This window comes from Podarcis raffonei, chromosome 1 (assembly GCF_027172205.1).
Source record: "Podarcis raffonei isolate rPodRaf1 chromosome 1, rPodRaf1.pri, whole genome shotgun sequence".
Taxonomy (NCBI): Eukaryota; Metazoa; Chordata; class Lepidosauria; order Squamata; family Lacertidae; genus Podarcis; species Podarcis raffonei.
The window spans coordinates 83,924,160-83,952,151 of NC_070602.1; the positions used below are offsets into that span (position 1 = coordinate 83,924,160).

General features: G+C 47.3%; 1 protein-coding gene across 1 annotated transcript; it reads right to left on the reverse strand.

The window, feature by feature from the left end:
- Positions 1 to 810: 810 nt before the first annotated feature.
- Positions 811 to 27,978, reverse strand: PLEKHG3 (pleckstrin homology and RhoGEF domain containing G3). Its single transcript, XM_053400361.1, has 19 exons — positions 27,868 to 27,978; positions 26,263 to 26,627; positions 24,894 to 24,994; positions 23,458 to 23,527; positions 23,142 to 23,188; positions 22,053 to 22,203; positions 20,198 to 20,329; positions 17,192 to 17,374; positions 14,994 to 15,086; positions 14,383 to 14,469; positions 13,822 to 13,855; positions 13,255 to 13,359; positions 10,581 to 10,652; positions 8,280 to 8,318; positions 7,622 to 7,629; positions 6,928 to 7,230; positions 5,933 to 6,034; positions 3,853 to 5,308; positions 811 to 2,269 (listed from the first exon to the last, which is right to left on the reverse strand). Exons 1-19 carry the CDS (start codon positions 27,929 to 27,931, stop codon positions 1,461 to 1,463), a joined length of 4,221 nt encoding a protein of 1,406 aa, XP_053256336.1. The 5' UTR covers positions 27,932 to 27,978; the 3' UTR covers positions 811 to 1,460.
- Positions 27,979 to 27,992: the final 14 nt, after the last annotated feature.

Consider the following 27,992-nt stretch of genomic DNA (forward strand, 5'->3'; position numbering starts at 1 on the left):
GATAAATTTTGTCAAAATTAAGGAAAAACAAAACACTATGCAGTCATTTTGCTGCCTGGAACACCCACACCGTTTCAAGCTTACAAAAGAAAAGGGAGCACCCCCAAAAGTTATCTTGAATAGCTTTTAATGCAAAGTATCCTTGAACATGTCCAGAGATGATGCCTAAGGACCTCTAGGATAGTCTTTGGCAGGCAGAGGGAGGAATGGAGCAGGCCCTTGACATTTTCTGTTGTTTGAAACTCACCCTAAGAAGGTGGGCATTGCTTCTCTGCTGTTTGGTGGAGAAATAACCTCAAATACTTCCCACCCCAGCTGATGAAAACCCACCATTGCACCCTGAATCCTGCCCCCGAAATCCAGAATGTGTTTGTGCCCCCCTTCTCTCAACCATCACTGCCTACCCTTCAACCCAACATTCGATAATTAGACTGGGCAGCTGCAGCACTTTCCTGACTTGTTCCTATTTCTCCATTCAGAGCTCTCCTCTAGTGGAGCTGCATTGCTTCCTTTGGCAAAGTGTCCCATCTTAAAGACATCCAGTAGTGGGGGTGGGGACAGTGATCTTTCCAGCGCTGACCAGTGAATAGAATAAATCTTCTACCAAGGGATGTGCAGGTCTTTTAAGACCTCCTGGCACTATAGTGGATCAGAACCGCACTAGCGTTAGCCCATGCCACTAGTGAACTTAAGAGAGCTCTGTGATGCTCAAGACTCTTCTCAATCTTACTTCTGCAGTGAAAAATCATAGGCTGCAATCCCCCCCCCATTCCCCCCACCCACCCTCCTAGTGAAGAAACCACAGCCACATTTTCTGGTCAAAAGTGGTTATTGCACAGTGCGTACAGACTGAAATGTGTACACAACCAATATTATTAAGATTATATACTATCAAACTGGAGTCTTAGATCAACCCTCTGCCAGCCACAGTAAAATCACGCTCTTAAAAATAAAAAAGTAAAGACAAAAGATAATTTGGAACAATAACTTATGGTTATCCTATGAGACTGAGCAACAGAAGGCTCATTCATTTCTGCTGTGGCTTGGCAAAGCAAGCATTTGGTCTTGAAGGGAAAGGAAACACCTTTTCTTACTGGACCATATGGGTAGCTGCAAAGGAGTCTCTGATTTGTGGTATGCCTGTCCTGATGGGAAGCTTCTCAGTGCTTCCCGGAAACGTGTGAAGAGTACTTCCCAACAGCGTGGCCAATGAAGGACAGCAACCACCTGGCTCAGAATGCACAGCCATGAGCTCAGCAACTTCCCAGAGGGTAGAGGCAGCTGGACACGAAGGTTGGAGCACAATGAGCCAGGTGGCAATCCAGGTTGGAGGAGGAGGAAGAGACTGTCACCCGTCCTTTCTCCTCTCAAGGACCTGGGGGAGAAAATGACGTCAACTCCAGAACCATCCTAGTTCATAAAAGAGGGCTTAGCAGCATGGGAGCAACAGACATAGGAGCTCAACTGTTGGAATTGAGGGTCTGGAATTTCTCCCTCAGGTTCTTTACCAGGCTCTGCTGGCTGCTGTCTGTTTTCTCCCGGCAAACCTGCTGAAGTGCTTTGTGGGGAGCTGCTTCCTGGAGGTCCTCCTCACGCCTGCGGTATTCTTCTGAGTCCTGGTAGGCCTTGCACCTCTCCACCACGGCCTTGAGAGAGATCTTCTCCCGGGACGTAGGGGAGCGAATCTGCACATAGCTCTCGTCCGGGTCGACAGTCACATCCAGCAGCTTTTCCATGACAACCACTCGCTGACGGTTCTCCAGAGAGGTCTCAGCCGTAACGCTCAATTCCTTGTGCGCGTCGCAGGCGTGGCCCTGGAGGATGGAGTCCGGTGGAGCTTCCCTTTTGCAGCCTGGCAGGCCCCCTTGCTGGGGTTTGTCCGCTGCCTTCACAATCCTCTTGGAGCACTGGTGCTCCTCCAGAGCTCTACCAGCTGTATCCACCATTTTTTCAGGGGCTGAGCGGCTCCTGTTGACGGGTTGCGGCCTGCACTTCTGATTCCCTGATGGACAGGAATATTTGGACCTGAGCTCCCGCACGTCTGGCCAGTTGAACTTCTCAGCTACGACGGGGCTGAGGGGGCTGCAAGACAGGGTGCTGCTGGTGGGGGAGGCAAGCCGCGGGCTGCTGGAGGAGGGGCTGAAAGAGAAGCGCTTGGGGGACTTCTCCAGGGACGAGGTTGACGATGTGGGGAGAGTCAGTGGGCTGGCCTCCTGCAGCAAAACTTGCTCGTAAGTATTGGGGAGGGTCAAGGCTGGCTTCCGTTTGCCTAGAAGAAAAACCAGCAAGGAATGAGTGAGGCAGCAATAAGGCAAGGGGTTTGCTGGGTGGGCAGGCTGCAACGGTGGTCCCCCTCACTCCCCAATCTCAGCAGCTCCATTTTTGTCGGCTGAACAGCAGCTATGCTGTTTCCCTTTAAAACAGCAAGGAGGGAAAGAGGCTCCCAGAGACTGTTCAGCTTGAGGAGTTGAGAATTGCCAAGTTCTTGGGCACTTTGGTGAGGACCCTTGTTAAAATATCCTAGAGGTGGAGGTTTGTCCTAGTGGAAACCTTTCGTATTCAGATATATCCAAGCCAGAAAGTTCCCTCCCCCTTTACCTCTGCAATCCCCTCTGGGGCCTCCATCAATTCCATCTCAGATATACAGTAGCTGAATGGGGCACCTGGAGCTTCTCCAACAGAGGGAGAAGCAATGGAATTAATTGAATTAAGCTAAATCAGGGTGGAAAACCTTTCTTGGCTCAAGGGCCAGAAACGACTCCTACCTTTGCACTGTAAACTACATTTCAGAGGTTGTTATAATCCCCCCTGCCCTCTCTAGCCAGGCAAGAAAAGAGGCATTATCACACTTCAAGGGCACAATCTGGTCAGGAAAGAGCACCTGAGAAGGTGTGGAGCAGGCCTGGATAAGGGCTGTGGCCAGGGGAAAGAGGAAGGTGTGTGTGGCTAGGACAGAGAGCTCTGAGGAGACTGGATACACTGGGGCAAGAGTTCCCCCAGCACTGAGAAAAAGGCAGAGTTCAGCAGTGAGTGCAGCCCAATGCAGGAACAGGCTAGAGAGATGGAGCCCCCTTCCTTCAGTTCAGACCATTTCAACTTTCTCCTAGATGCCAGGAAAGAGAGTTTTCTCCCCAGAACGTCTCTTTCTATCTCCAGAATCTCCAGATCTGCAAATCTGTTCTCTTTGCACAATGTTTACAAATTGTGCTTTTTCCTGGTTTGGGGGTTGGACAGTGCTCACCAAACACAACTGCCCCAGGGAAAGAAATAGGAGCATGGAAAGCTGCCTTGAGGATGCTGGGAGGTCTGAAAAACAGGCCACCCACTTGGGCTTTTGCCATTAAAGTAGCACAGGTTCATGGTTTTGAGCAGCCACAAAAATGTGGCGTGTGCACTGCCTCTTGGGTCCTCCCTGCCCAGGTGATATTCCTCTGGCCCAGCAAGTGGTGCCTGGCTCCGGCTGTCAAAGAGTTCTGCTCTAGAATATAAACTCCTCTGAAAACAGAATCCACTACTACTATTGTAATAAGCACATTTCAGTATTTTTTTTTAATGTGGCTCTTAAAACATTCAATATATTATATTTTACAACTGTTTTATATCTATCTGACACTTTGTGAATCTTTATATTTGGTGGATGTTGCTGGTGGGGTGTTTTTAATGAAGGTTGCTACCACCCACGAGCCCAAGAGGAAAGGACAAGTCATTAATCTAAAACTTTAAAATTTAAGTCACAATGAATTTCCTATATTTATGCTCACAGCTGTGGCTTCTAGGCACTGCTGAAATTCATATAATATGAACAATGAGGTCCTGCCTGTGATAGCACAGTGCCCTCTGGCCAATACATACCCTTGCTTTTCTTATCTGCCTCCGGCTGGACAGTCAAGGTATTGCCTTTCATCTCCTCCTCCAGCTCAGCAAGCCTCCTATGCGCTGCAGGCTTCTGGCCCTTGATTCGGAGGCTGTACTGGCGGGCCAGCTGGTAGACCTTGTTCTTCACCTTCTCCGCCAGCTCTGCCTCCGTCAGGTGGGCCAGCTGCATTATCCGGGGGTGCAAGCGGGGGAGATACCGATCTTGCTCAGAGCCCCCTAGCTCATGGGCCAGCTTCCAGGGCTTCCTAGAAGGCGCAGCCCGCTCCACGGGAGACTTGCTCTCAGGCGAGGGCACCGCCGACTCCTCTGTGATGGCCCCAAGATCCTCGTCCTCCAGGATGAGAAGCGGCTCGTGGAGGTCAAAGCCGTTCTCCTGGCCACGGAGCCTCTCCGCGTGCCGCAGAGAGGAGCCCCCGGCCACCTGCCCATTCGTCGTGCCTGGCCGAGTGACACCTTCAGGCCTCCTACTCCAGCCCTCTCCACTCGGCTTCTCCATCTCCTCCCAGATTTTAATCATCTCAGCCGGCGGCCTGAACTCCGCTTCCGTGATGGGCAAGGGGCTTCCAGCAGAGGCTGCCTCGGAGCGGGGGGCCTGTAGCCCAGCCCCGGGTCTATTTGACAACACCCAGGCTGCTGTGAGGCCAGCCCCACCACTGGCAGGGCCCCCCAGCCTCTTGTGCTTCAGCCCCTCCTGCTCAGGCTCTGGCTGGGGAAGGCTGTTGATCCTGAAGACGGAATTCCTCACCATCCCTTTGGGGATGTAGGACAGGCTCTCCCGCCGCCTGACGCTGAAGCCGGCATCCTGGTGCTCTGCGTAATCATAGTAGTTCTTGATCTTGTCTAGCAGCAGCCGGTCCTGATGGGAGAGCATGGACTCCTTCCGCTTGCAGGAAGCATGGTCCGTCTCGAGCAGCCCAGGCGAGGCAGCCCCGCTGCAGGCACTGCTGGGCTCACCCGGGGGCTCTTGCAGCAGGGAGTCTGTGGTGCTGTTCGTGCGACATCCGGCCTTCTCGCTGCCGTCCAGGCTCAAGACGCTGCCGCTGCGGCTAGCCTGCTTTGGAGTCAGGTGGCCCTTGCCCTCTTCGAGTGCCAGGCTGCTGCGGCGAGAGAGGCTGCTGGCAAAGCGCTCTGCAATGACGCTGGCCTGATCCAGCACAGAGAAAGGGAGGATGCTTCTGGTCTGGGGTGCACGTCTGTCCTCCTCCTCTTCCTCCTCTTCTTCCTCCTCCTCCTCGCTACTAAGCGGCTTCAGTTCAGTATGTTCAGTGGGCTCCAGGCCATCTGAACGCTGTTGATTCAGGGTCCCCCACTGGCCTGCCAGGACTGGCTCCGGGTTGCCCATCAACTCGGGGTCTGAAGGACCCTCTTCCAGGTACTCTTCCTTAAGGGGAGACGCTTCTAAGACCATGCTGAGTTCGATGGCTGACCGCGCCTAGGAAATGTGCCCCCAAAAAGAGAAGGGAAATTTTGCAAACTTAACGCACAACCCATTAACGCACAACCCAAAAAATGGTGGTCTTGCAGATAAACAGTTTAAGGGCTAAGTTAATAGTCACTACTCAAATGCAACCAACTCTTGTACCCAGCAAATATGTTGGCTTCTAAGGCAAGGAACCCACCAACCACTAAGCTGACTCAACAGCAGACAGAAATATTGCTCATTTTTATGTCGTATCTTCTGGGAACAATGTGGAGCATCCATTGGAAAGGACAATGGCATAGAATACCCAATATGGGCACTGAGTCTGGGAAGTGGAATGTCCAGGAGCCTTTGGCTTTGAATCCTATTTTTAGTGTTAAGGGCCAACAGTTTCCTTGTCTCAGAATTGGCATGAGCAGAAATTCCATTCTCCCCAAGGAATGTAAGAAGCTGCCTAACAGAGCAGACAGCCCTGACCTGGATGGACCTGTGATCTCCCTGGTTGAGGTTCCCCAGGGTTTCAGAAGGGACATTCCCAGCCCTCTCTGGAGATGCCAGAGACTGAACCTGGGAGCTCTACCCACTGAGCAATGGCACTTCCCCAAACAGCACCTCCACCAACCACCAACCACTCACCTTTGGGACAGATGAGACATTATCCCCGGCCCTGTTTTTCTCACCACTGCTGCCTGGCGACTGGTATTGCTTGGGCCCTTCCTGTGCCTTGTGGCTCTTGGCCTGAACCAAAACAGAAACATTAGAGAGTTGAGTACATGCTACTGGGAAGAAGCCATTGGACAAGAGCAGCCAAACATCCCTAGCCATTGTTATTTGTCATTCTGAAAAACCATATGACTTTACAGAGGAAGTCAGAGATCATAGCTTGTCCCAGATAGCTAAAATGCATCACGTGCCCACGCAGGTCCAAGTCCAATATTCTAGCCATTGGATGCAGCAACAAAAACCACCTGATGTCGCATCCATCAGCCTTGCAAGCAGCAGGTGAACGCAAGTACTGGTGGCTCTGGTTCACTTGCTGCCCTGGCACAGAGGAGCCTTGCAGTTGCTTAAGCCAGTCCCAATTTCATCCAGGAACACAGCTTTCCCGAGCAGACTCTCTACACGTCTTGCAGCACTTTGGTGTGGCTGGTGGAGTGCACTAGTTAAAAACTGCAGGCTGATAAACTATCTGGAAGGTGCACAGTTAGTGCTGGATCCAGGGACAGTCCAATAGCACAGGCAACAGGACTTGGAAGAGGATCCTGCTTAACGTTAGCTTTGTCTCATTATCAAGCTGCTAACGTGGAAGAACCTTCCTGGCAAGAGGACAGGGAACGGCAGGAAAAGGACCTCCCACAGATACAGAGATGGTAAGACCTAAAGAGCCTCTTTTGTTATCAAGCCACAAATCTTGTTAGCCCCCGTGAAGGACTGCACAAAAGCACCAAGTCAGTCAGTAGTATCACCGAAGGGTTAAAACAGCTGCAAAAGAAACCACACGGGAACCTCTGGGGCTGTCCCACATCTGATTAACAGGAAGATGGCACAGAAGGAACGGAGGGCAGCCGCGAGCCATGCAGCAAGCCAGCATGCAGGAGGGAGACGCAGCAGGGGTTGAACAGGCACCTCACCGTGCTGCCCCAGGAGAAAAGCAAAGCGTTGGCCCGATAGTGCCAGCAGTGGAGGACGGCCATCAAGGAGCTTGCAAAGTCTGCCACCTGCTCCGTTCCTACCAGCCTCTCCTCCTCTTCCTCTTCCTCCTCCTCTTCGTCTTCTTCCTCCGGCCCCATATCCTTCTCGCTGCCATCGCTTTCAGCCAACTCTTCCAGAGATTCCTGGGGAAGGGCCTGCCGATCCTGCTGCTGCTGCGGCAAGCTGTTGGTGGGGTGCGAGGGCTCCCCAAACTCCAAAAGGGCTCCGTCACTGCCTGCATGCTACGTGAAGTGAGGGCAAGCAGGGGCTTTTAGAAAGGCCCCAGTGCTGGGGCACCAACAGAGACACCGCTTAGGGTGCCCTTTCCTTAACCTGCGCTCTATCGCTGCCTGCTCAACATGAGAGCAGAAGCACACAGCTTAGCGCTGTGAGAAGCTTACTGGCCACCCTATGGGAGATGGCAGTGGTCAGAGGGAAATGTCAATTTGTTATTAAAATGAATAATGGCCCCTGCACCAACATTTACCCCAGAGCAGTTTACCTTTAAGGTGGTGTTTTGGTAAGGGACCCAAAGCCCATCGCATGTCACCCAAGACTTTAATTTCCTTAGAAAGGGAAGACCCTTCTTCTTTTCCCTCATTTATTTTGTCTTCTAGAATTTCTGTCTCTTACCTTTAGTCCTATTGCCAGATTTGCAGCACAGGAAGAAGGAGGGGGGAAAAAGAAGCCATTAGGGAAAAGGTGGGGTCTTGTTTCCCTGCCCAGGTAGTCTTCCTCTCTATTTCCCAATCTCCATTTCAGGCACACTCTTACTCAATATAAGCAGCAGACACAGCAAACATGCTGGCAGAGAGCCATTTTTACATCACTTATATCTTATTACAGTCCCTTCCAGCGGCTGTGGGTCCCCTGAGAAGGCAGTGGGTCAACCACAAGGCAACAGGAAGAAGTCACTGCTGAAGGAGTGACTGAGTAAAGGAACAATTCAGGCTTACACACTTTGAGCAGGGGTGGGGAAACGTCATCCCTTCGCCAGCCTTGCTCTCTGGGGCTGGTGGGAGTCCAGTCCAACAACATCTGGAGGGCTCCAGGTTCCCCCATCCCTGCCTTTCAGCATCTAAGGTGCCTTGTTTAGCAATATAGAATTGCCCTGGGCTCAAAACTGCTAGCTGTAATAAATCTGAGATAGGAGTGACCATTGGCATAAGGACGGGCACCTGTCAAATCCCACCCACACTGGTCAAGTAAACCTGGGACTGGGAAATCTACTCAGTACAGAGCTTCTTCCTCCTAGGCTGGGGGGATGTGGGAAAGGGGGACATCCACTCACCTCTGTTGCTCAGTTGCTTGAGAATCTGTTTTGTTGGTTCTGCAATGAAAGGAAAGTTTGCGAGATGAGTTCTTGAAATGCTGGTTCAGAGCCCAGAAATACCAGAAAAGGTGGGGAGAACCCCAGCACCAGCCTCAGCCCGCCACCTCTGCCCCTCCAGAAGGAAACACCTTGAAGCATCTGAGTGAAGTGCAGAACAGCACTAGCCTCCTCTGTGCAGTGCAGAACAAGCCTCTCAGAGAACAGCATCACCAGTCTTTCATCTGTCAAGGATCACCTAATCCCTCCATCCCTGCCCAATCACAGGCCTTCAGGGGAGTCCCGGTTAGTAGTTCTCCGTGGCTCAGACGTATGGCTCTTATCCACAAAGAGCAGTGTGTTCAGTATTGTGGACCCAATTTTATGGAATGCCCTTCCAGTTGAGGTCAGACCGGACCCCTCCCTGTTGGACTTCCAGTGCCTACAGATGACTTTTTAAATTATTGTTCCAACAGGCACTTACTGAAGTTGGATTTTCTAGTTTTAACCAGATTTTACCTTTTCTGTATCCTGTTCTTTGCACACTGATTAAAGACTATTGTAGCAGTATATAAATTGTTTAAATTTAAATAAATAAATCTGTGCTTACAAGCCACCAAGACTGAATGAACTAGGAGGCCAAATAAACCAGCAGATTTTTAAAAAGTGAGCCCTGTCTCTCACCCAGTCTTCTACAGAAGGGGCTGTGTATACTCCAGCAGCAAATAAAAATAAAAATCCAGATTCTGCTGCCCAGAATCAGACACCTCCCCCTGCAAACTCAGCAGTTTCTTATTATGCAGGATTTATTCCACTTTGACAATCCAAGTTGGACTGCAGGGAGCAGCAAATAAGATGAAAGGAGGCCAAAAGCCCAGGCAGGAAACAGGGTGTCCCACTTTCCAGGTGCCTGAAGCCCTGTTTGCCCTTCTTAGGCTTCCATGATTTCGAGAGACATTTCCCACACCTTTTTGGAAGCCACAAGAACTTCACATTTACTGTGCCTGGTGCTATTGCATTTCAATACAGAGATGGGGTACTTCAGGGTCAGGGGCCCAAATGCAGCCCCCTAGGCCTATCTGAACTTCCAGTCTCTCTCCAGGCCTCATCTTTCAACAGTCTTGCTTTGACCCTCCCTTGAGTGTTTTTGCCTGGCTGGAATGTGTCCTTGAACCACGCTAATGCCCCTTTATTTGCCTGCAGTGTGTGTCAAAACTGGCCTACTGTACAAACGTAACCTTCAGCCATTGCGCCACCCACTTTTGCCTCTGGCCCTGCCCACCAATGACATGTGGCTGCTGGAAGATTGTCCGAAAGTGAATGCAGCCCCTGAGCTAAAAGGGTTTCCCACCCCTGATTTAACATGCACCAATGTAGAATTAGGGAATGTAAAATTAGGGACGCGGGTGGCGCTGTGGGTTAAACCACAATGCCTAGGACTTGCCGATCAGAAGGTCAGCGGTTCGAATCCCCGTGACGGGATGAGCTCCCGTTGCTCGGTCCCTGCTCCTGCCAACTTAGCAGTTCGAAAGCACCTCAAACTGCAAGTAGATAAATAGGTACCGCTCCGGCAGGAAGGTAAACGGTGTTTCCGTGAACTGCTCTGGTTCACCAGAAGCGGCTTAGTCATGCTGGCCACATGACCTGGAAGCTGTACGCCGGCTCCCTCGGCCAATAAAGCAAGATGAGCGCCGCAACCCCACAGTCGGCCACAACTGAACCTAATGGTCAGGGGTCCCTTTACCTTTACCTTTAATGTAGAATTAATCTAAATAAGCAACTACGAAGAGGGAATGATGTTGGGTAACATATGGGTGTGATCAGATTTTTGAATATTGAGTTGACTGTATACTGTAATTAGTATTCTTTTGACACATGTGCAAATTAATCGAATTATTGTTCTCCTTGTAGAACATGATTTATTTTCTATGCTGACTTCGCTAAATGAAATTAACTATGTAGGTTCTATAATTAGTAGTATAGTTGATAAAAGAAAAAGAGAGGAGGAAAAAATGGGATTCCCGCAATTCTGTGTCAGATACCAATTTGTGAACTCATGGAATAAACACAGCCCTGCCTATAGAGCTTAAAAGCCAGCATCATCTATTACGTTTGCTGGAGACTGAGAGGCATGTTCAGCCAAAATTGTGTCGAGGAGGCAAAGCCCATAAGCTACTCCGCAGTAAGGTTTGACCCAAAGAGCTCCACCTGCTTGCTCCCAGCCCCACAACACCAGATGGCAGAGCCCCTTCGTGCCACATGCTAAATGAGTGGAGCCCGCACCAGATTTCCTGCGGCCTTTACGCTCGAGTCCATCTAGGAGCCTCTCAGCAGTGTTTTTGCCACGGAAAGGCTCTAAGGATAGGATATAAGATACCTGTTAGAGTCAGTACCATTCTGCTGTGGGTGTTACTAAAGCCCTGCCTCCTGGGGCCTGCACCACACTAGGGATGCTGTGACTCAGTGCAGCGGTGCACCTGGACCAGCGTCAGCCGTCAGCATCCTTGGGCACCTGCTGAGGATCCATCTGCTGTCCCAGATTCCCTTGTTTGCCACTTTGATGAACACAATGCTGAATTGCCCACAATGCCCCAGAACAATGTACTGGGGGCAAGTACAATGGCAACGGCTTGGTACCCAGAGAGGTGCTGCTACCACTGCCCTTGCCTTCCTCCTTTGGTAAGCGTACTTGCCCGCCTCATGTCCATTGGAAACAGAGGAGGAGGAGGTGGTGATGCTAGGAGAGAAGAACTGCCTGCTGCTGGGGGGTGGGGGGAGCCTAAGAGGAACCTATGCTGTATGGTCCTATACTGCTGCCAGTTGCAGTGTGAACTAGATTATTTGTAGGTTCTCCTTCCAACTCTCTGGGTCATTCTAGATTATTTTCAGGGCACAAAGAGCATGTTGTTTTGACACTCTTGTTGCAGGCATAAATATTACGTTGCGTTTTACTCAGAGCAGACCTGTTGAAATTAATAAACATGACTACATTAGGTCCATAATACCACCCAATAGCTATTTAAGAGGCCCATTTTCTCAACACTCCTGGATAAAACCTTTTAACGATCTGCTTTTAACAAGCAGGTGCCCTTCAGAAGATCCTCTAGTGAGCTCTCTTTTTAGAAGCTGTCTAGGCTTGCAGCACCCAAGACTTGAGCTCAGCAGTTCTCTCTTGACACAGCAATCAAACAATGCACACAGGACCTCAGCACACTTTTACACGCCACAAACTCAGCCCAGCACACAGAGACCCATAGGCATCTACTAGAGTTGCGAGTCGCAAAAGCAGGCCATGATGTGTGTGGTTCCCCCCCCCCCAAAAAAACCCCTATGCTGTGTAAGGAGTTGTTGACAGCAAGAGCACCCTTTGTTAGGATAAGAAGTCAAGGAGGAATAAAAGGAATTTGGAACGGCTTCCATGTTTTGGTATGAAAGTACAACACCCAGGAGAGTCAACGAAATGGAACCAGCCTGCCCTGACTTGCACAAGCTTGCCTGACACATTGGTGGAAGGTGGTTGTTCTACACAACAATCTGAAGAGCAGTCAGAGGGAGCAATGAGAGAGGGGTCACTAGTTCAGTGGTAGACTTCCCAATTCAGCTCCCAGCCTGGATTTCAGGTAGAAGGAATGGGAAAAGCCTCTCTACCTGACACCTTGGGATACTGACTCAGATCAAGGACTAGCCCGGTTGAAGTCTGTCAGCTATGTGTCTTCAAGTCCACCTATCCTAGCCTCCTGAATTTGGAAGCAGATTGGCCTGAATGTTGTGAAAGAATGGTAAATACTTCTTGAGTGTGGAAACTGCATAGGATAGCATTTGCCAAACATTTGCCTCCAGATGTTTTTGACTACAATTCCCAGCGAAGACTGCCCTAACAGCAGCACTGATGGATCAGACCAAAAGGCTGAACCAATTCATCACCTTGCTGCCAATAAATAGTCAGGTTGCCATTGCCACAGTTTTTCCACAGTTTAGGCTACTGATGGCAGATGCAAGAGGGACTAGGTGAGGGGAGAGGACAAAGTTGTTTACTGGCATGTTCCAACTCTGAATTACCTGTTTCTGAAGCAGAGGTTCAAAACAGGAAGGAGAACAGGCTCTAGTACTTACTTGAAACAAGACCTCTTTTTAGCTCTATGTGTGTTGTTGAATAGTGTGTTTTTTAAAACAAAAGTTCAATATGGTCTATGACAACCAAAGTTTTGTAGTTTTTATTTTGCATTTATGTATGTAAACATGTATATGGTATAAATGAGTATTATCCTATGCTTAAGAATCAGTATTTCAATGTCCATTAACTCCATTTATAGCAGGTATGGGGAATCTTCAGTCCAACAGATGTTGCTGAACTATAAGTCTCAACATCCCTTGCCACGCTTTCTGAGGCTGATGGAAGTTGTAATGCAGCAACATCTGGAGGGCCAAAGCTTCCCTATACCTGGTCTACAGCTCCTGAAGGGGGAGTATCTCACTCCAAAATGTATAGAACGAAAATGAAAAAGTATTCTACCAGTAAGCACTGGACCCGTTCTCCTTTCTGTTTTGATTCTTCATGGTGCTTCCTGTATTGCTGAAGTGAAGGTGACAAGTTCACAGTGACACTGGGAGAAAAATTCCCATAGAACTGTCCAGAACAAACAAAGGTATGTTCTCTGAACATTGTCTGTGTGTGTTTGTGGTGTGCCAGAGGTCATTAGGCCTTGGCAGAGTAAATGCTCCAGCACCTGTCAGCTGCACTAAGCTCCAAGGCCAAATATTAATTGCTATCAACAGACTACTGGACAAGCCACTACAGAAAACAAAAACTTCTGCCCTATAGTCAACAGCAACAGGTACACACAAGGTATGCCATCAGGATACAGTAACAACAGCTACACCTACACACAAACACACACCCCTACACACACACACACACACCCCACTGCTTGGATAGGTACATCCCTGCCCTGTTTACCTGATTGCCGGCGCCCCTGCCGGCCATACTGAGGAATGTCTTCTGTAGGTTGGTATGACCAGGACTTCTTCAGCCTCTCTGGACTATATTTGTAGCGAGAAGGATCTAAAGGAAGTGGCAGGAGTGTTTGAGAACCTGTTAACTGCCCCCACTTGGTATGACCAACCCCCTAATGCATGAACCAAGCTAACACCACCTTAGCATTCTAATCCCCTGAATATTACATTTAGCAGCAGAGGCCCCAGCAAGCAAACTCAGGCTTGGTTCGCAATCCGAGGAGGTGACAATTATATTCATTACAAGAGACAGAGAATTGGATCATCAATACAGCATCACATCTCAGAATCACATTCCACTTATTGTTGATTTCTGTGTTGTGTAATCTTCCTGCAACCAGATGAAAGAACCTAACCCCACGAGGCAGAGTACATTCTTAGACTTGTGTTGGGAAATTCCGACATGTCTGCTGTCTTGCCCTGATGAGGACACAGTAAGCAGAAGGAGGGTTTCTAAGAACAAACTACTGGGACAATTATTATTTTTTTTTAGAAAATAATGGAAACTTACAGTATGAGTCCATTTCCAAGATAGCTTCCTTGGCCTGAAGAAAAGAAGGTATTGGCTTAGCACTAAACTGGAAATCCAGGATCCTGAAACCTGAGGCAATGGGGGGTTCCCACCTCTCTTCCCTCCCCCAGAGAATAGCAGAGAGATAGGAAAGGAGAAAGGAGGTTCCCCTCAGCCCCATCATCCCTGGACACTAGGAACCAATTCCACCACAACTGTTGCCCCTTTCTCGGTTGGACAAAGGAGAAGACAAAATTCCAAACCCCAAACCTTTCATACCCACGTTATGGAAGCTCCTAGGCCTAGGCCTAGCTTGATATGGCTGGGCTTTGTATGATTCAGTAAAGAGAACCAATCAAGCCTATTCAAGAGTAAAGAAAAAGCAAAAATGTATAGAAGAAAGAACACCTCCGATAGCACACCTCTGATTCAAAAAAGAAAAAGAGCATTTCTTGAGACATGGCTTAGACTAAGCTTTAAAGAAAGGCAGAGAACTCCATGGGGTCTCCAGCATCCATTCTACAGGCATGCGAAGGAGAAGGAAGGAGACCCTCCACTTACTTTCTGAGGGATGATGGCATGGTGGTTTTCCAGAATCAGGCGCTTGATGTGATGAGTCCAAACCCGCTTCTCCTCCCCTGATTTGGCCTGGGAACAAAAGTACGCCTTATGCATCTTGGAAGCCAGGATTACTCACCTGACTCAACTACACCTCAGCCCTTTTTGAGTGTTGCCACTCTTTCTGCTGTTACCATGCAAATGCACACACCAGGGCTCCTTCCCAAACCTTGCCACCAGCCCCACCTGTTGCGGACACTTAACAACTCACACTCTTTTGATAATCCCCAATTGGCATTCTTATCACCAGTATCTCCACACCGCTGACAAACATTGGTGGCATTGCAACACACCACCAAACTGCCCTAACCCCTCATTCACATCCTCTTCCTTCCAAAACACACAACCTGACCCTTGCATTCTCTGCCCCAAAACCAATCGACCCATTTTCTCAGGTCCTGTTACTGGCCCTCTTATTTCCACTGGGAGCCTGCCCTTATTCAGGCTGCCAGTTCTGCATCAGGCACCCCATCAACACATGTTTCCAACTATCTCTGCACCTTGCCCCCATATCACTTTCAAACCCCCTTATAAAGGACAGTGGCTTATCTCACCTGGATGTTGTACTGCTGTTTGCTGTGCTTGTAATGGGTGACGGTGAAGCACAGTGAGTCTCGTGTACTCTCAATCAGCATCAGGGAGGAGCACTGAAGGAGCAGAGGGAGAGGTGTCAAACCAATGTACCCTTTACAACGTCAACAACAAAAGTTCGCCAAATCTGCCATCTCTCTGAATCATCCAAGGGCTGCCAGGATAAACAGAGAGGCATCCTCAGAAGGACGACAAAGACCTTTTAACTTGACCAACTTTGGGTGGCCAAGGTTTGGGGACGACGACCATAAGGTTTGTTATAATATTTATAAGTGTGTGTTTGTCAATTCCTGTGTTGTTGTCAGTTCCTTTTTAAAAACAATGTAGTGTACTGAATTTTAGAACAGACATAAATAATATAAAGAAGAAAAACATACTGTATTCAGAACTAAAAAACACCAGTCCCCCTCCCATCCCATCATCCACTGACCCTCTCTCCCCACCCCTTCCACAGAGAATTTGATGCCATCAGCACATCCAAAGCATATTCATACTTGGTTATGGTAGGGACACAGATTCAAGTAAAGAAAAAGTATCTGGTGCATACACCTCTCAGGCTTAAAACAGCCAAACAGATTTGTATTGGGTTGGAACAGATCTATTATCACCTTGCATATGCACATGTTGTTGTTGTCGGTTCCTGTGCCTTTGAGCTGGGCGAGAGGGGCACATATAAATATATAAATGTTTGATGTACAGAAAGATTAAGGGTAGCCTTTCTTGGCAACAGCAAACAAAGAGAAAGGAGATGGGGGTGAAATTTGGGGCAGTCACTTCACACCATCACATTGTGGGGTCAGCAGGTGCCACTGCAATTTATATACAAGCCAGTAGCAAGAAAAATGGATTCCCCCCCCCACTCCCTTTTGGCTGTGTGGAAATAGCAGCACACCCATTGATAGCCTTTTCCTCTTAATTAGTCTGGAAAAGCCACCACTCCTTTGATTTTGCATTCAAAGTCACTAATGCAAATGTGTCTGTGGAGCAATCCTCCTCGTTTTCTTGCAACTGGGTATTTGAAGGGTAACAAATTCACACTGTTGCTCTCATGTATATGTCCTTTGAGAAATGCCCTCGCCATCCCTCTCCCCTCCTGAGTTATGCCTAGGATTGTGCTGGAAGACGGAAGGCGGCAGCAGTGGGAGAGTCAGGAGTCAGGTAGAGAAAAGTTTGCCTTGGGGCCTTCTACCCTGGATCATAAATTCACATCTGTTTCAGCTGTCAGGTATGAGTTCCAAGCCTATTGTGTGGGTGGCGCTGTGGGTTAAACCACAGAGCCTAGGGCTTGCCGATCAGAAGGTCGGCGGTTCAAATCCCCGTGATGGAGTGAGCTCCAGTTGCTCGGTCCCTGCTCCTGCCAACCTAGCAGTTTGAAAGCACGTCAAAGTGCAAGTAGATAAATAGGTACCACTCCGGCGGGAAGGTAAACGGCGTTTCCATGTGCTGCTCTGGTTCGCCAGAAGCAGCTTAGTCATGCTGGCCACATGACCTGGAAGCTGTACGCCGGCTCCCTCGGCCAATAAAGTGAGATGAGCGCCGCAACCCCAGAGTCGTCTGCGACTGGACCTAATGGTCAGGGGTCCCTTTACCTTTACCTATGAGTTCCAAAGTGACAAAGAATGATTCATGCTCACACCCCTCCTACCCTGATACCCAAGATGCCCTCCTGACCCCTCAAAAACAGGGAGGAAGAATTAATCACACTGCCTACTCATAGGGAGGAGGGGGAGATGAACTTCTTTTCAGTTCACGTTTAATAGTGAATCTACTTATTTTGCACTTGTCAAAACAACACATGAAACGAAACTCCATCAGCCTTTGGAATTCGCATTTCTCCAAATTTTGCAGTGCAGTCCTCCAGCCAAGTAATGTGTACAAAAATGCAAATATTAGGGCAAAGTGTGCATAAAAGTACATGGATCAGGGTAAATAGCATAAAAAATATGCTAGGTTAGGGGAAATTGCTTTGCATAAATGTGTATATATCAGGAGAAATTCACACTAAAATGCTGGTGAATTTTCATGGACTGTAAAAAAACAAACCAACTGATGTGGAAATGTGGATGACTGGACTTAAGATTAGAAAATTGACAGAAACCAAAACTGAAAAGATTCACTCATCCCCGTGAATGAACAGAATTGCAAGGTTGGGACCACTTACTGGAATGTGGCTTTTGTATATATAATGATCGCCCCGTTTCTTTGTTATCAGCAAAATCTTGTCAAACAAGAAGAAGGTTCTCTCATTCCTGACCCGATGGACCCGGAAAGTACCCTCCAGCACAAGCTCTCCATAAGTGGTCAGGTCAGGACCCTTCCAGTTTATAAGCAATGACTGAATCTCCTGTAAAACAGCAAAAAAAGGGGGGTGTCAGAAAAAAGGTGAAATATTTCCATCCCTATTAGGAACCATTTCAAGGCAACCCCAAACAGAGTTACGAAGATGTCAGCATTGGTTGTAGTCTGTGCTGTGACAGAATTACAGCCACTTGAGAAATTTTTTTTGGCGGGGGGAATGTTTTATGGTATGTGGGTAGTGCCCAATGCCACACAAATAGTGTTCCACTAGTGCAACAGGGCTTCCTCTCCCCACATGTCCCCAAAAGTTGCTCCAGGAGGTCTCCCTACCCTCTGGAGCAGATTTTGAGTATGTGCAAGGGGCTTGAGGGGAGATAAGAGCAGAGAGGGGGGAAGTCCCATTATACAAGAGGAACGACAGCATTGGATACAATGCTATACATTTAGCCTGCAGAATACATTCATTTCAACACAACTCAGAATATAAGTCCCCCCCCCAACACTTCCACTGTTTAACCTTCACAAACATTCAAAGTATTTTCGAAATCTGTCAGCAGTCTTGAAAATAAATGCCTAGCATTACCAACAACAAAATGATCTGAATGGTTTTGTACCCAGAGGGTCTCTTTCATCTGCAAAAGTTAAAGAAGGGAATCTTAAATATTCTAAATATTTGTCCCTTTCTCCTACTTAGTTTGAAAGGTTCTAAGGATCTTCCATATGAGACACTGGAAAAGTAGATTAGTCCAGTGTAAAGTCACTCTGTGAGGCTGAACCAAAGCAGAAAGTCCCTATTTTTATATATTTCTGTCATTTATACCCAGTCTTCTAATGAACAATTCAAGGCTGCTTCTCTCTCTGCCTCAATGTTCCCTCTGCTATCCATGAGAACATGTACACCTCCAAACTGGACTCCAATTCCCTTCAGCCCCAAGTCAGCACGGCCAATGTTCAGGGATGATGGGAGTTACAGTCCAGCAACATCTTAGCATGGGCACAGGTTCCCCATTCCTGAGTCAGAGGGTTCTAATGTTACAGGTTGAAGCCAAAAGGGGCATCGTGACAAATCATTCAGCCGGAACTCCGGTATTATTACAGGACATTCCATCAGCAATTCCTGCATCTTGCCCGAAGCCCAGTAAAGAAGCATTTGCTACACAGCCCCCACAGATCAGAATATGATCCACAGCTTGTGTAATATAAACCACCAACCCATAAAAAGAGTCATTTAGAAATTATTTTGCTCCCACCATCTTCCTTCACTCTGGACAGATCGCTACAGGTGGCAACCCTTCATTTTTAGTAACTTGCTCTTTCTTTTTAATCCTTATGCAGTTTCCAATTTGTGGATGTTTTCATGCCATTACAGTGGTACCTCGGTTTACAAACTTAATCCGTTCCTGAAGTCCGTTCGTAAACCAAATCCGTTCTTAAACCAAGGCACGCTTTCCCTAATGAGGCCTCCCACTGCCGGTGCCCTTCCACCATTCGGTTTCCATTTGTAGACCAAGGTAAAGTTTGCAAACCGGAACACTACTTCCGGTTTTGCGGAGTTCGTAAACCGAATTGTTCATAAACAGGACTGTTCTTAAACCGAGGTTCCACTGTATATTGCAGATGACTAAAGAATTGATTGCCCCAGATCAAATTACTTTTGTAGTTATCTTAAAGCTTGCCTACTGTTTCCATAGGGTGCCATCATCACCTTGCTCAAATTCCCTGCAGAAATAAATGAATTGGCTGAAAACACAGATGAAAACTAAGGTAAGGCCTGACACCACCTACAGCAGGCATGGCCAAACTTGGCCCTCCAGCTATTTTGGGACTACAGCTCCCATCATCCCTGACGACTGGTCCTGTTAGCTAGGGATGATGGGAGTTGTAGTCCCAAAACAGCTGGAGGGCCAAGTTTGGCCATGCCTGACCTACAGCAACCTACGTGCACTTCTAAAACCTCAAGAAGAGAAAAATTTAAATTCAATGTTTGGGAACTTGTCAGTAAATATCCATGACACTAATGCTGATAAGGGTGGAGTCCTCACAAGGGTGTTTGCAAGACTGAATAATGTAAATGAAATCTGGAACGATGAGAGGATAAGGAAGTGCAAGCAAACTGGGAATGCACTTAAAATCTGCTGGGGTGATATTTTGAGGCTATTTGCAGGACTCTAATTGTGTTAAGGCTCAGACCAAAAACTGATATTCAGTACTAGGGGGTCAGTCCCTGAACTTGTTAAGCATCAGAAAAGAAATGCAGATAATCACTTCCTCATCTGGATTTTCCAGGCTTGTGTCTTGTCGCATCTCCTTGATGTTAAGCTCCATGGGTATTGTTGGAAGGGCCATGAAGTTAAACATTTTATGAAAGGGCTTAAATGACTGGCACAAGATGTTGAAAAGTGTGCTGCTGTGATGTGACTGAAATAATGGGAAGTGGGGGGAAATGCAGCACAGGAAAAACAACACAGTGTATGTGTGTACTGAGGTCTGAAAAAAAGGGGAAATTAGACATTGCAAACTGGAATGAGGAAAAGGGAATACTGGACCAAAAATGCCTTTTATCTATTGATCTATCTTAAAAATCCCTTTAGCTAGCAACACCTCATGGTAAGAAATGTTGCAGTGCTAGGAAGCAGCAGGAAAGAGAGCAAACCACTAAAGATAGTAATAACACACATGGTTGCCATCGTGTTTTGCAAGTCAGTTTCATTTTGCATATACGTACTTAAGGGAATTTCCCTTTATGGGTTGTGAAAGGTGGCATTGCCTGATGCATCAGCCAGTGTGAATATACAACACTTACTTGTGAATTGCCACAGCTCTCCAAGGATAATGCCACACCTGGGACAACTTTCCCCTTTCAAATTACCTGCAGGCGCACAGCATGCTCATGCTTCCGTTTCATGTCATTGATATACCAAGCCACACAGGTCATGGTGTCAATCGCCTCTTCCACCACTTCATAGCCATCCTCTTCTATGTCGAAGTGCTTTGCTATCTCCTAGGACAAAACCACACAGCCAAGAAGGTAAGCCAAGAGTCGTAAGGCTCTCTAACACAAATTGATTTCACCAGTTTGTTGTCTCTTGACCACTGCCCAGTTTACTAAGCTCTGGGGTCCAGGAGAGTACACAAGGGTCAAGCCAAGTAATAATTTAAAGCCATTTAAAAAACCCCATTATGCTGAGTGAGTCAGATCATTGGTCAACCTAGTTCAGCACTGTCCATAGTGATTGACAGCAGGTCTTTCGAGTTAGGTAGGACATTCCCACCCTACCTGGAAATGCCAGGGATTGGACATGAGACCTTCTACTTTTGAAGTTGATACTCTTATCACTGAACTATGGCCCTTCCCTAAAGCCTTGAGAAGCATAAATCATGACATAAATACTGGTTGTCTCCATTGGAGCCCTTTCCATTCATGAAAAAGGCTTCCTGATCCCAGGGGAAGCTTCTTTGAACAGTTGGGATGTATGAGACAATGTCCGTTGATTCTTCTTCCCTATGTAACACCATGATTCCTCAAAAATCTGCTCCAGAGGGTTGGGAAACCCTCTGGAGCAGGTTAGGAAGATGGCACGGGAGCTGTAGGTAGAAGCAGCTCATTTCACCCTTTCATGGAAACTTCTGCTGGATCAGTGAAATTTCCATAGGTTTTTGAGGAGAATCTTTGAAACCAAAGTCCCATGCTTTCTTTAAAAATAACAATGCAAAAAAACTTTTTCAACATGGTGGCATGTTGATTGCAGCAGTGGCAACAACAAAAGTCACTCACCTATGGAAGTACAAAAAGGTGACTATTATCATCTATGGTGGGATTGCTTGGTAGAGTCTAGGCTAGCAAATTCAATTAGACCTGGTCTTTTTCCTTTGAACCATATTGAAGGATCAGTCCATTGGATAAATACGAGCAAGAAATCGTAACTTACTGCAAGAAGTTCAATTTACACAAAAGATTGTGTGGGATTTGGCCATTATGGCCATATTAATTGGAGAAAGGATCAGGGGTGGAATCATTTCAGTGGTTATATTAAAAAAGCACACCCATTAAGTTACTCAAATGTTATGTCTATTGTTGTTAAACTTAAAATATGACAGTATCAAGAACGTTTTATGAAAATCAGCGTAGGAAGATGTAGGCTTTAGTGGTATGATGAATTGCCTGCAGGCTTCTGACAGGCTAATCACCAATTACAGGGTGCTGGGACAGATGGGCCTTTGGCCTCATCCACCAGGGCTCTTCTTACATTACTTTTTTTGTTATTTATTTGAATTATGAAAAACATAATGTTGGGGAAATTGGGGAAAGTCTCCTATCTCTGCATAAATGGATAAACACTGGTAACACTGGGGCGGGGTACAAATAATAAATTATTATTATTATAACATACAAATCTGATTCCTTCACAGAAATAGGGCTGGTTTTGAAATACATACAGAGATGCTGAGAAACCATTTTCTTATATAGCTAATTCCTACAATCTATATTTCCTCATGTGTGACCCACAGAGGCTATTTGTATAATTGCAAATACTCAAACTCTGTATTAGTTCTCAACTGTTCCCACTTGACTAGTGGCCAATACATTTTCTAAGAGAGAGGTGATATTTGCTTGAACACAGATCTGCACATTTTATGGTTGAATTTTAGACAAAACAGGTAGAGTTTTGGTTGAATTTTAGACAAAATGGGTAGACAACACAACTAGGCTACTGCTATATTACCTGAAGGAGCAGGTGATATTTGAGAATGCGCTGGACAGGCTTGAGAAGGTAGGAGCCAAGGGGCAATGAGTGACGGATTTGCTCTTGCCGCTCGCGAAAGAACTTGGCCAGCTGTTTGTTCCTCATGCATTCGGTCAGAGCTGCCACAGAGCTAGAGGGTCAAACCCATCATGGTATAATGAATAGCACTGAAGATCAAAGCAGAGAACCTCCCACCTTCCCTTGAAGATGAGTTGACGGACAGGCATGCTCAAACACCCCGACAAGGGACTGCAATGCAAGGGTTTAAAAACAAGATCCGGAAGCCAGTGACAGCCAGACTAGCTAACAGAGAGAAGCAATCAGACTTTGGCAATATAGCACATCCTGTACCTCCTACAGGGAATTTCCTTTGATGAATGTGGGGAAACCTGGAAAGTCAGCCTGTTAGAGGGAAAGAAGAGGAAGACCCCTGGAGGAGGACTTTTGAGAACAGCTGTGGGGCTTCATTGCCTTGCCTTGTTCTTTGCCTCTTGCTATGATTTGCAGAAACTTTTATGAAAGATAAACAGATTTATATAAATCATGCAAATCTGCTTAGCTTTCATAAACATGTTTTGTTTCTGCTAGACTATATAAATCAAGGGCAGCCAACATTAGGTGCTTTGTGGTTTTATTCTGTATTTTTATGCTGTGAAATGCCCTGAGATCTTAGGACGAAGGGAGTATACGAATTTTATTAATACAAACAACAACATGTTGCCCTTCAGATGTTGCTGGACTACAGCTCCCATCAGCCCGGACCATAGGCTAGGCTGGGTGAGGCTGAAGGGACTTGTAATCACACAACATGTGGAGGGCACCACAGTGGCTATTCCCAATATAAGATGTACAGTCTGAAGAATTCAGCTGGTTTTAGTGCAAGATTTGGGTTATCTTGTCACTGAACGCTGACTTAAAAAAGAAAGCACCTACAAACTATTCTGTGTTCCCCAGAGACAGAGGCTGACCAAAGGTTTCTTCTGTGTAAAAAGATTAAGTTATTAGAGGGGAAAGGGTCACCCAAGGCCCCATGAAACCAGTTCTCCCTTCACTGCAAAGGATACTCACTTAGGGTAGTTGTTACAGTATTGAGTGTAGATATCAAAATCCTGACTCTGTTGCAGGGAGAGAGAGAGAGAGAGAGTAATCAGTAAAAGATGGCTGGATATTCACTTAGCAATAATCTCAGCTTGCCTCTCAAAACATGCCCAGTACAGCTGTATAAAAGGAATGCCAACCTCACCCTACGTACTGTTTGTTTAAGCCCTCATACCTAATGGAAGCACCCAATAAGGGTGTCGAAAGGGCTTGTGCAGCAGAATTCTGTGACACTCCATTATATAGTCAGAGATTACCACAACACAGTATCTGCTCATCTCCTTACCCTGTCCACAAAACATCTTGCCACGGCAACAGGATCATTGTGGCAGCTGTCCAGATCCTGCAGAAGCTCACTGAGCAGAAATTGAGAAATGGAAGAATCAGTGAGTCAGACAGACAGACAGACAGACAGACACACACACACACACACACGGTGAAGCCTCTTGTGTCACATATTCTAAGCACAGCATCTCAGTAGCATAGGCACTCAAGGGACAGGATGGGTACATGCGGGAGGCAAAATGCAAACAACATTTCCCTCCCCTCCAAGTCCCAAACATAGAAGCAAAATTCAAGGCATGCAAAGATTTGGGAACAGTACTCACAGCACCCACCTGCACAGGGGAAGCCCTTCCACTGTTGCCAGGGAGCCAAAAACACAAGGCAGCCATTACACAGAAAGAGGGGCACTCATTGCTTAAAATGGCCAACTAGCTGCTCCAGCAACTATTCGTGTAGCCTATTTGTTACAAACAGCATTTCCCCACTGCCCAAAGTGTCTTGCAGTGACAAGCTATGAGCTCATGTCTGCCCCAAGGAACTTTTTAATTTGGGGAGGGGAAGCTAGTTCACAGAACAGGCAAGCAACAAAACCAAGAACGCCCAGTAAGCCGGGAGCAATTTGAACTCAGTCTGCCCCTCTGACCTCTCCTCTCCTCAGTGCTTCATCATACAGGGAAGGATGTTGCTTCCCTGCTCTGAGACCAACACTGTCTCTCCACTTTCCTTTCTGCAGCCATGTCTGCCCAAGACTGTTCAAATAAACCCCAAGGGTCAAACATCCATGCTGTTATTTTGCAGACTTTCAGAATGAGACAAACCTTCTGGCTAAATGTGAAAGAATGTTGGCTCCCGCTTTCCAGCAATAGGGGAGCTGGATCAAGCGAGGAGCAGAACTTATAGAAGCTTGCCGCCCACACAATCCAAGCTTGGTAACACAATCAGTAGGCATTAATCTGCATCTATCAGCTTCCATAAGATGCGTAAAGTGTTTCAAGTTCACGGCAAAGAGGTGACAGGAAAATGCCTGTCCCAAAGCAGACTTCTGTAATGTGGAAAACACAGGGCTGGCTTCTCATTAATAACAACGCAATCTTAAATGACGTCTACTTAGAAGTTCTACTGATTATCCCGGGTAAGTGGGATAAGGGGATAAGGGGTCCAGTATAGTTTCAAATTGAATGGGGGAATGTTGAGATTCCTTCATTGCAGGGGGTTGGACTATATGACCCTCAAGGTCCCTTCCAACTCCATAAAAGCAAGTGAGTCTCCTGCCATCCACCAACCTGTCCCACTGTCATGATAGGACTGTGACCATTTAGGGAGGGGGTACCTTCTGCTGTGCTTACAGATTTTCAGTCCTCTCTGGCAAATACAGAGATAAGGGGTGGGGCAGGGGCAGTTGCCAGTGAGGCCGTGTTGCTCAAACATCGCACTCACCTGTTCAGTTCATAGATATCCTCGATGTTCCCAAAGAGTGCACTAACTTGTTCTGGCCGTAGAAGCAGCTCTTGAGTGTCTATGATCTTCGCCAAGTAATTCTGCCAAGTCACATTGTGTCATAAGTATTGCCATGTAGCAAAATAAGCAAGCAAATACGACAGACTGCCCCAAACTCCAGCCACCTAAACATGTGGTGGGGGGGGGTCTAATCAACCTAATCAATGTTCTAGGGAATTCCCATATTATCCAGGGGTGAGGAACCTGAGGCCCTCCAGAGCTTGTTGGACTGCAACTCCCATCATTCCTGACAGTTGACTCTGCTGGTTGGGGCTAATTGGAGGCCACCAACATCAGGAGAGCCTCAGACCTGCCCCCCATCCCCAATATAATTCATTATTATTATTATTAATTTATTATTTATACCCCGCCCATCTGGCTGGGCTTTCCCTGCCACTCTGGGTTGCTTCCAACAGAATATTAAAATACAATAATCTATTAAACATTAAAAGCTTCCCTAAACAGGGCTGCCTTCAGATGTCTTCTAAAAGTCTGGTAGTTGTTTTTCTCTTTGACATCTGGTGGGAGGGTGTTCCACAGGGCGGGTGCCACTACCAAGAAGGCCCTCTGCCTGATTCCCTGTAACTTGGCTTCTCGCAGCGAGGGAACCGCCAGAAGGCCCCCAGTACTGGACCTCAGTGTCCGGGCAGAACGATGTGGGTGGAGACGCTCCTTCAGGTTTACTGGACCGAGGCCATTTAGGGCTTTAAAGGTCAGCACCAACACTTTGAATTGTGCTCGGAAACGTACTGGGAGCCAATGTAGGTCTTTCAAGCCTACAGCTTTCAAGCCTACAGCCATACACTCTCTGTTTCCTACACTCAGCCTAAACAGTGTCCCAACAGGGCAGAAAGCCCCTTTCTATACTCTAAACCAGGAAATAATTAGCACCAGAACTACCTGGCCCTTCAGCCATAGCATGCAAATAAACAAGGTCCATAGCAGTGCACACAATGCGCTGCATTCGCACACTGCAACATGGCAAGCAGGAAGTGTTTTGTGCCTCTGAAAATAATGATCAGTACATCCCTGTTTGGGAAACAGTGTGTGAAGTTTGCCGCTGAGGGCAAAGCAGAAGGACTCTGCACAGTAAAATACTGAGGGGTTTTCTTGGCCTGAAGGCTGATGGAAGGTGTGCAGGCACCAGCTCCTAACCTTCTGTCCAGGCCAGGTTTTCCTACAGCTAGATAGAATACATCTTTAATGCCCAGATCAAAAGATGGGAGGCCCTTATATGACAGAACAAACTGCAGCAGTGAACTGAAGAACTCCATCCTCACAGGCAGGCAAGCATTATGGGCGCGCTTACCTCTATGATACTTCGCAAATCCCGCACATACATGCGTTCCGACTCCACAATCTCCAAGACCACACGCTCCAGGTAGCTTAGTTTGGAATGGGAGACAGCAGAAGAAAGGGATGGGCTCTTCAGGCCTCGCCAGGGCCCTGAGGAGGCATTGTTGTTGGCATTGTGCAACAGTCCAGCCCTCAGTGAGGTAGCATCAGAAGGTGTTTGGGCCACATCGCTCCAGTCCTCCATAATGTGGCTAGCATTGGTCAGGGCTGCAGGCGGGTGGTTCAGAGGGTGCTCTGAAGAGCTCATGCCTGAGGCAGCAGAGGTTGGAACCACGTCATCTCTGCCAGGAGACGGGGTAAGCAGGAACCGAGGGAAGTCTGCACGGAGAGAAAGTTTTGTCAGGGAATCCTGAAATGTTAAGGTTCATCTTACACAAATTATACCTGACACATAAATTAGAGGGAGTTGCTGGGAACAGCAATTTTAATCAAAGTGAAAACCACCAAGATGAAAGGGCTGCTGTACATAATTGATTTAAACATTTTCCAGCTTTCTAATTCAGCTATTTCCTAAATAAAGCGTATCTATTAACTAGTGCAAAAACATATTCGTTTGCAACTCAGCAGAGTTTTTGCACTATCTAGGAGTATGTTCCAAGGAGACATATAGTTCATGTATCTTTTGCTCAATAAATTTTATGTACATTTATGGAAGCAATCGTGAAATTAAGGATTTCTACTAGGTTTTCACCATACATATGAAAGGATGATAAACAAGTTCTTGGAGACTAAGTGCCCAGAACACTCCACAAGTGAGGTGTTCTCAAGGCGGAAGCTGAGAGCAGGTCAGCAATAACTCACAAAGTGCCTGTGAGGTTAACTCTTTATTCAAAGAAACAAAACATCTCAGGCCTAGTGGTCACAGCAACTGTTCCCAGCACATCTTGCCCCAATGAGGCAGCTGCAAGGACTGAAGGGTCTCTGCTTCTCCACCGCTCTCTAAGGCTCCTCCTATCCTGAGGGTCCTTTGTCTTGTCTCTCTTTGATCTGCCCTCTTCATTCCTCTGCATGTTCTGGAAGACCAGGAGGGAGGAGAGCTGATCACAGCAGGAAGGGGAGACCCCCTGGCATCTTCAGCAGCCTGCCTCCACTCTGCCTCTGGGCCTCCCTCCTTTCCAGACTCCACTTCTGACTCTGACCTGCTCTCTGCCACAGCCTCTTCCTACACATTATACCTTTAAAGCTTATGTGAAACATATTCATTCCCTCAAAGAATTCTGGACACTGTCATTTACCCTTCACAGAGTTATCATTCCCAGCAACTCTGAACAAACTACATTGCCCAGAATTCATTGGAGGGGGGCAGGAATGCACTTTGAGTGTCCTTCAAGGGTATAGCGTAACTCTGCCTGGCTTTCTCCACTAGCTCCAAGCAGGTAGACAAGCGAGTGGCAACAAGCCCATGTTCTGTCAGCTACTGTAACTTCCATCTCTATCCAGATTCCTTCTGGCTGCCAGGAGGAAACTTTCCCTGCTCCTAGACCCATTTCACAAAGTCCTAGTACCTGAACGAGGGGGCGGGGATCACTTTTTCTTCAAGAAAAACCCAACTCCTCACCAAACAGCTTAACAATCTGCGACGGAAGCCATTCCAGGGTGCTCTTCTCCTCCCAGATCAACATCCCTCACTCGTTTGTCTGCCAGGCTGTCTGCGCTGCTGCGCAGGTGACAAATCTGCCAAAT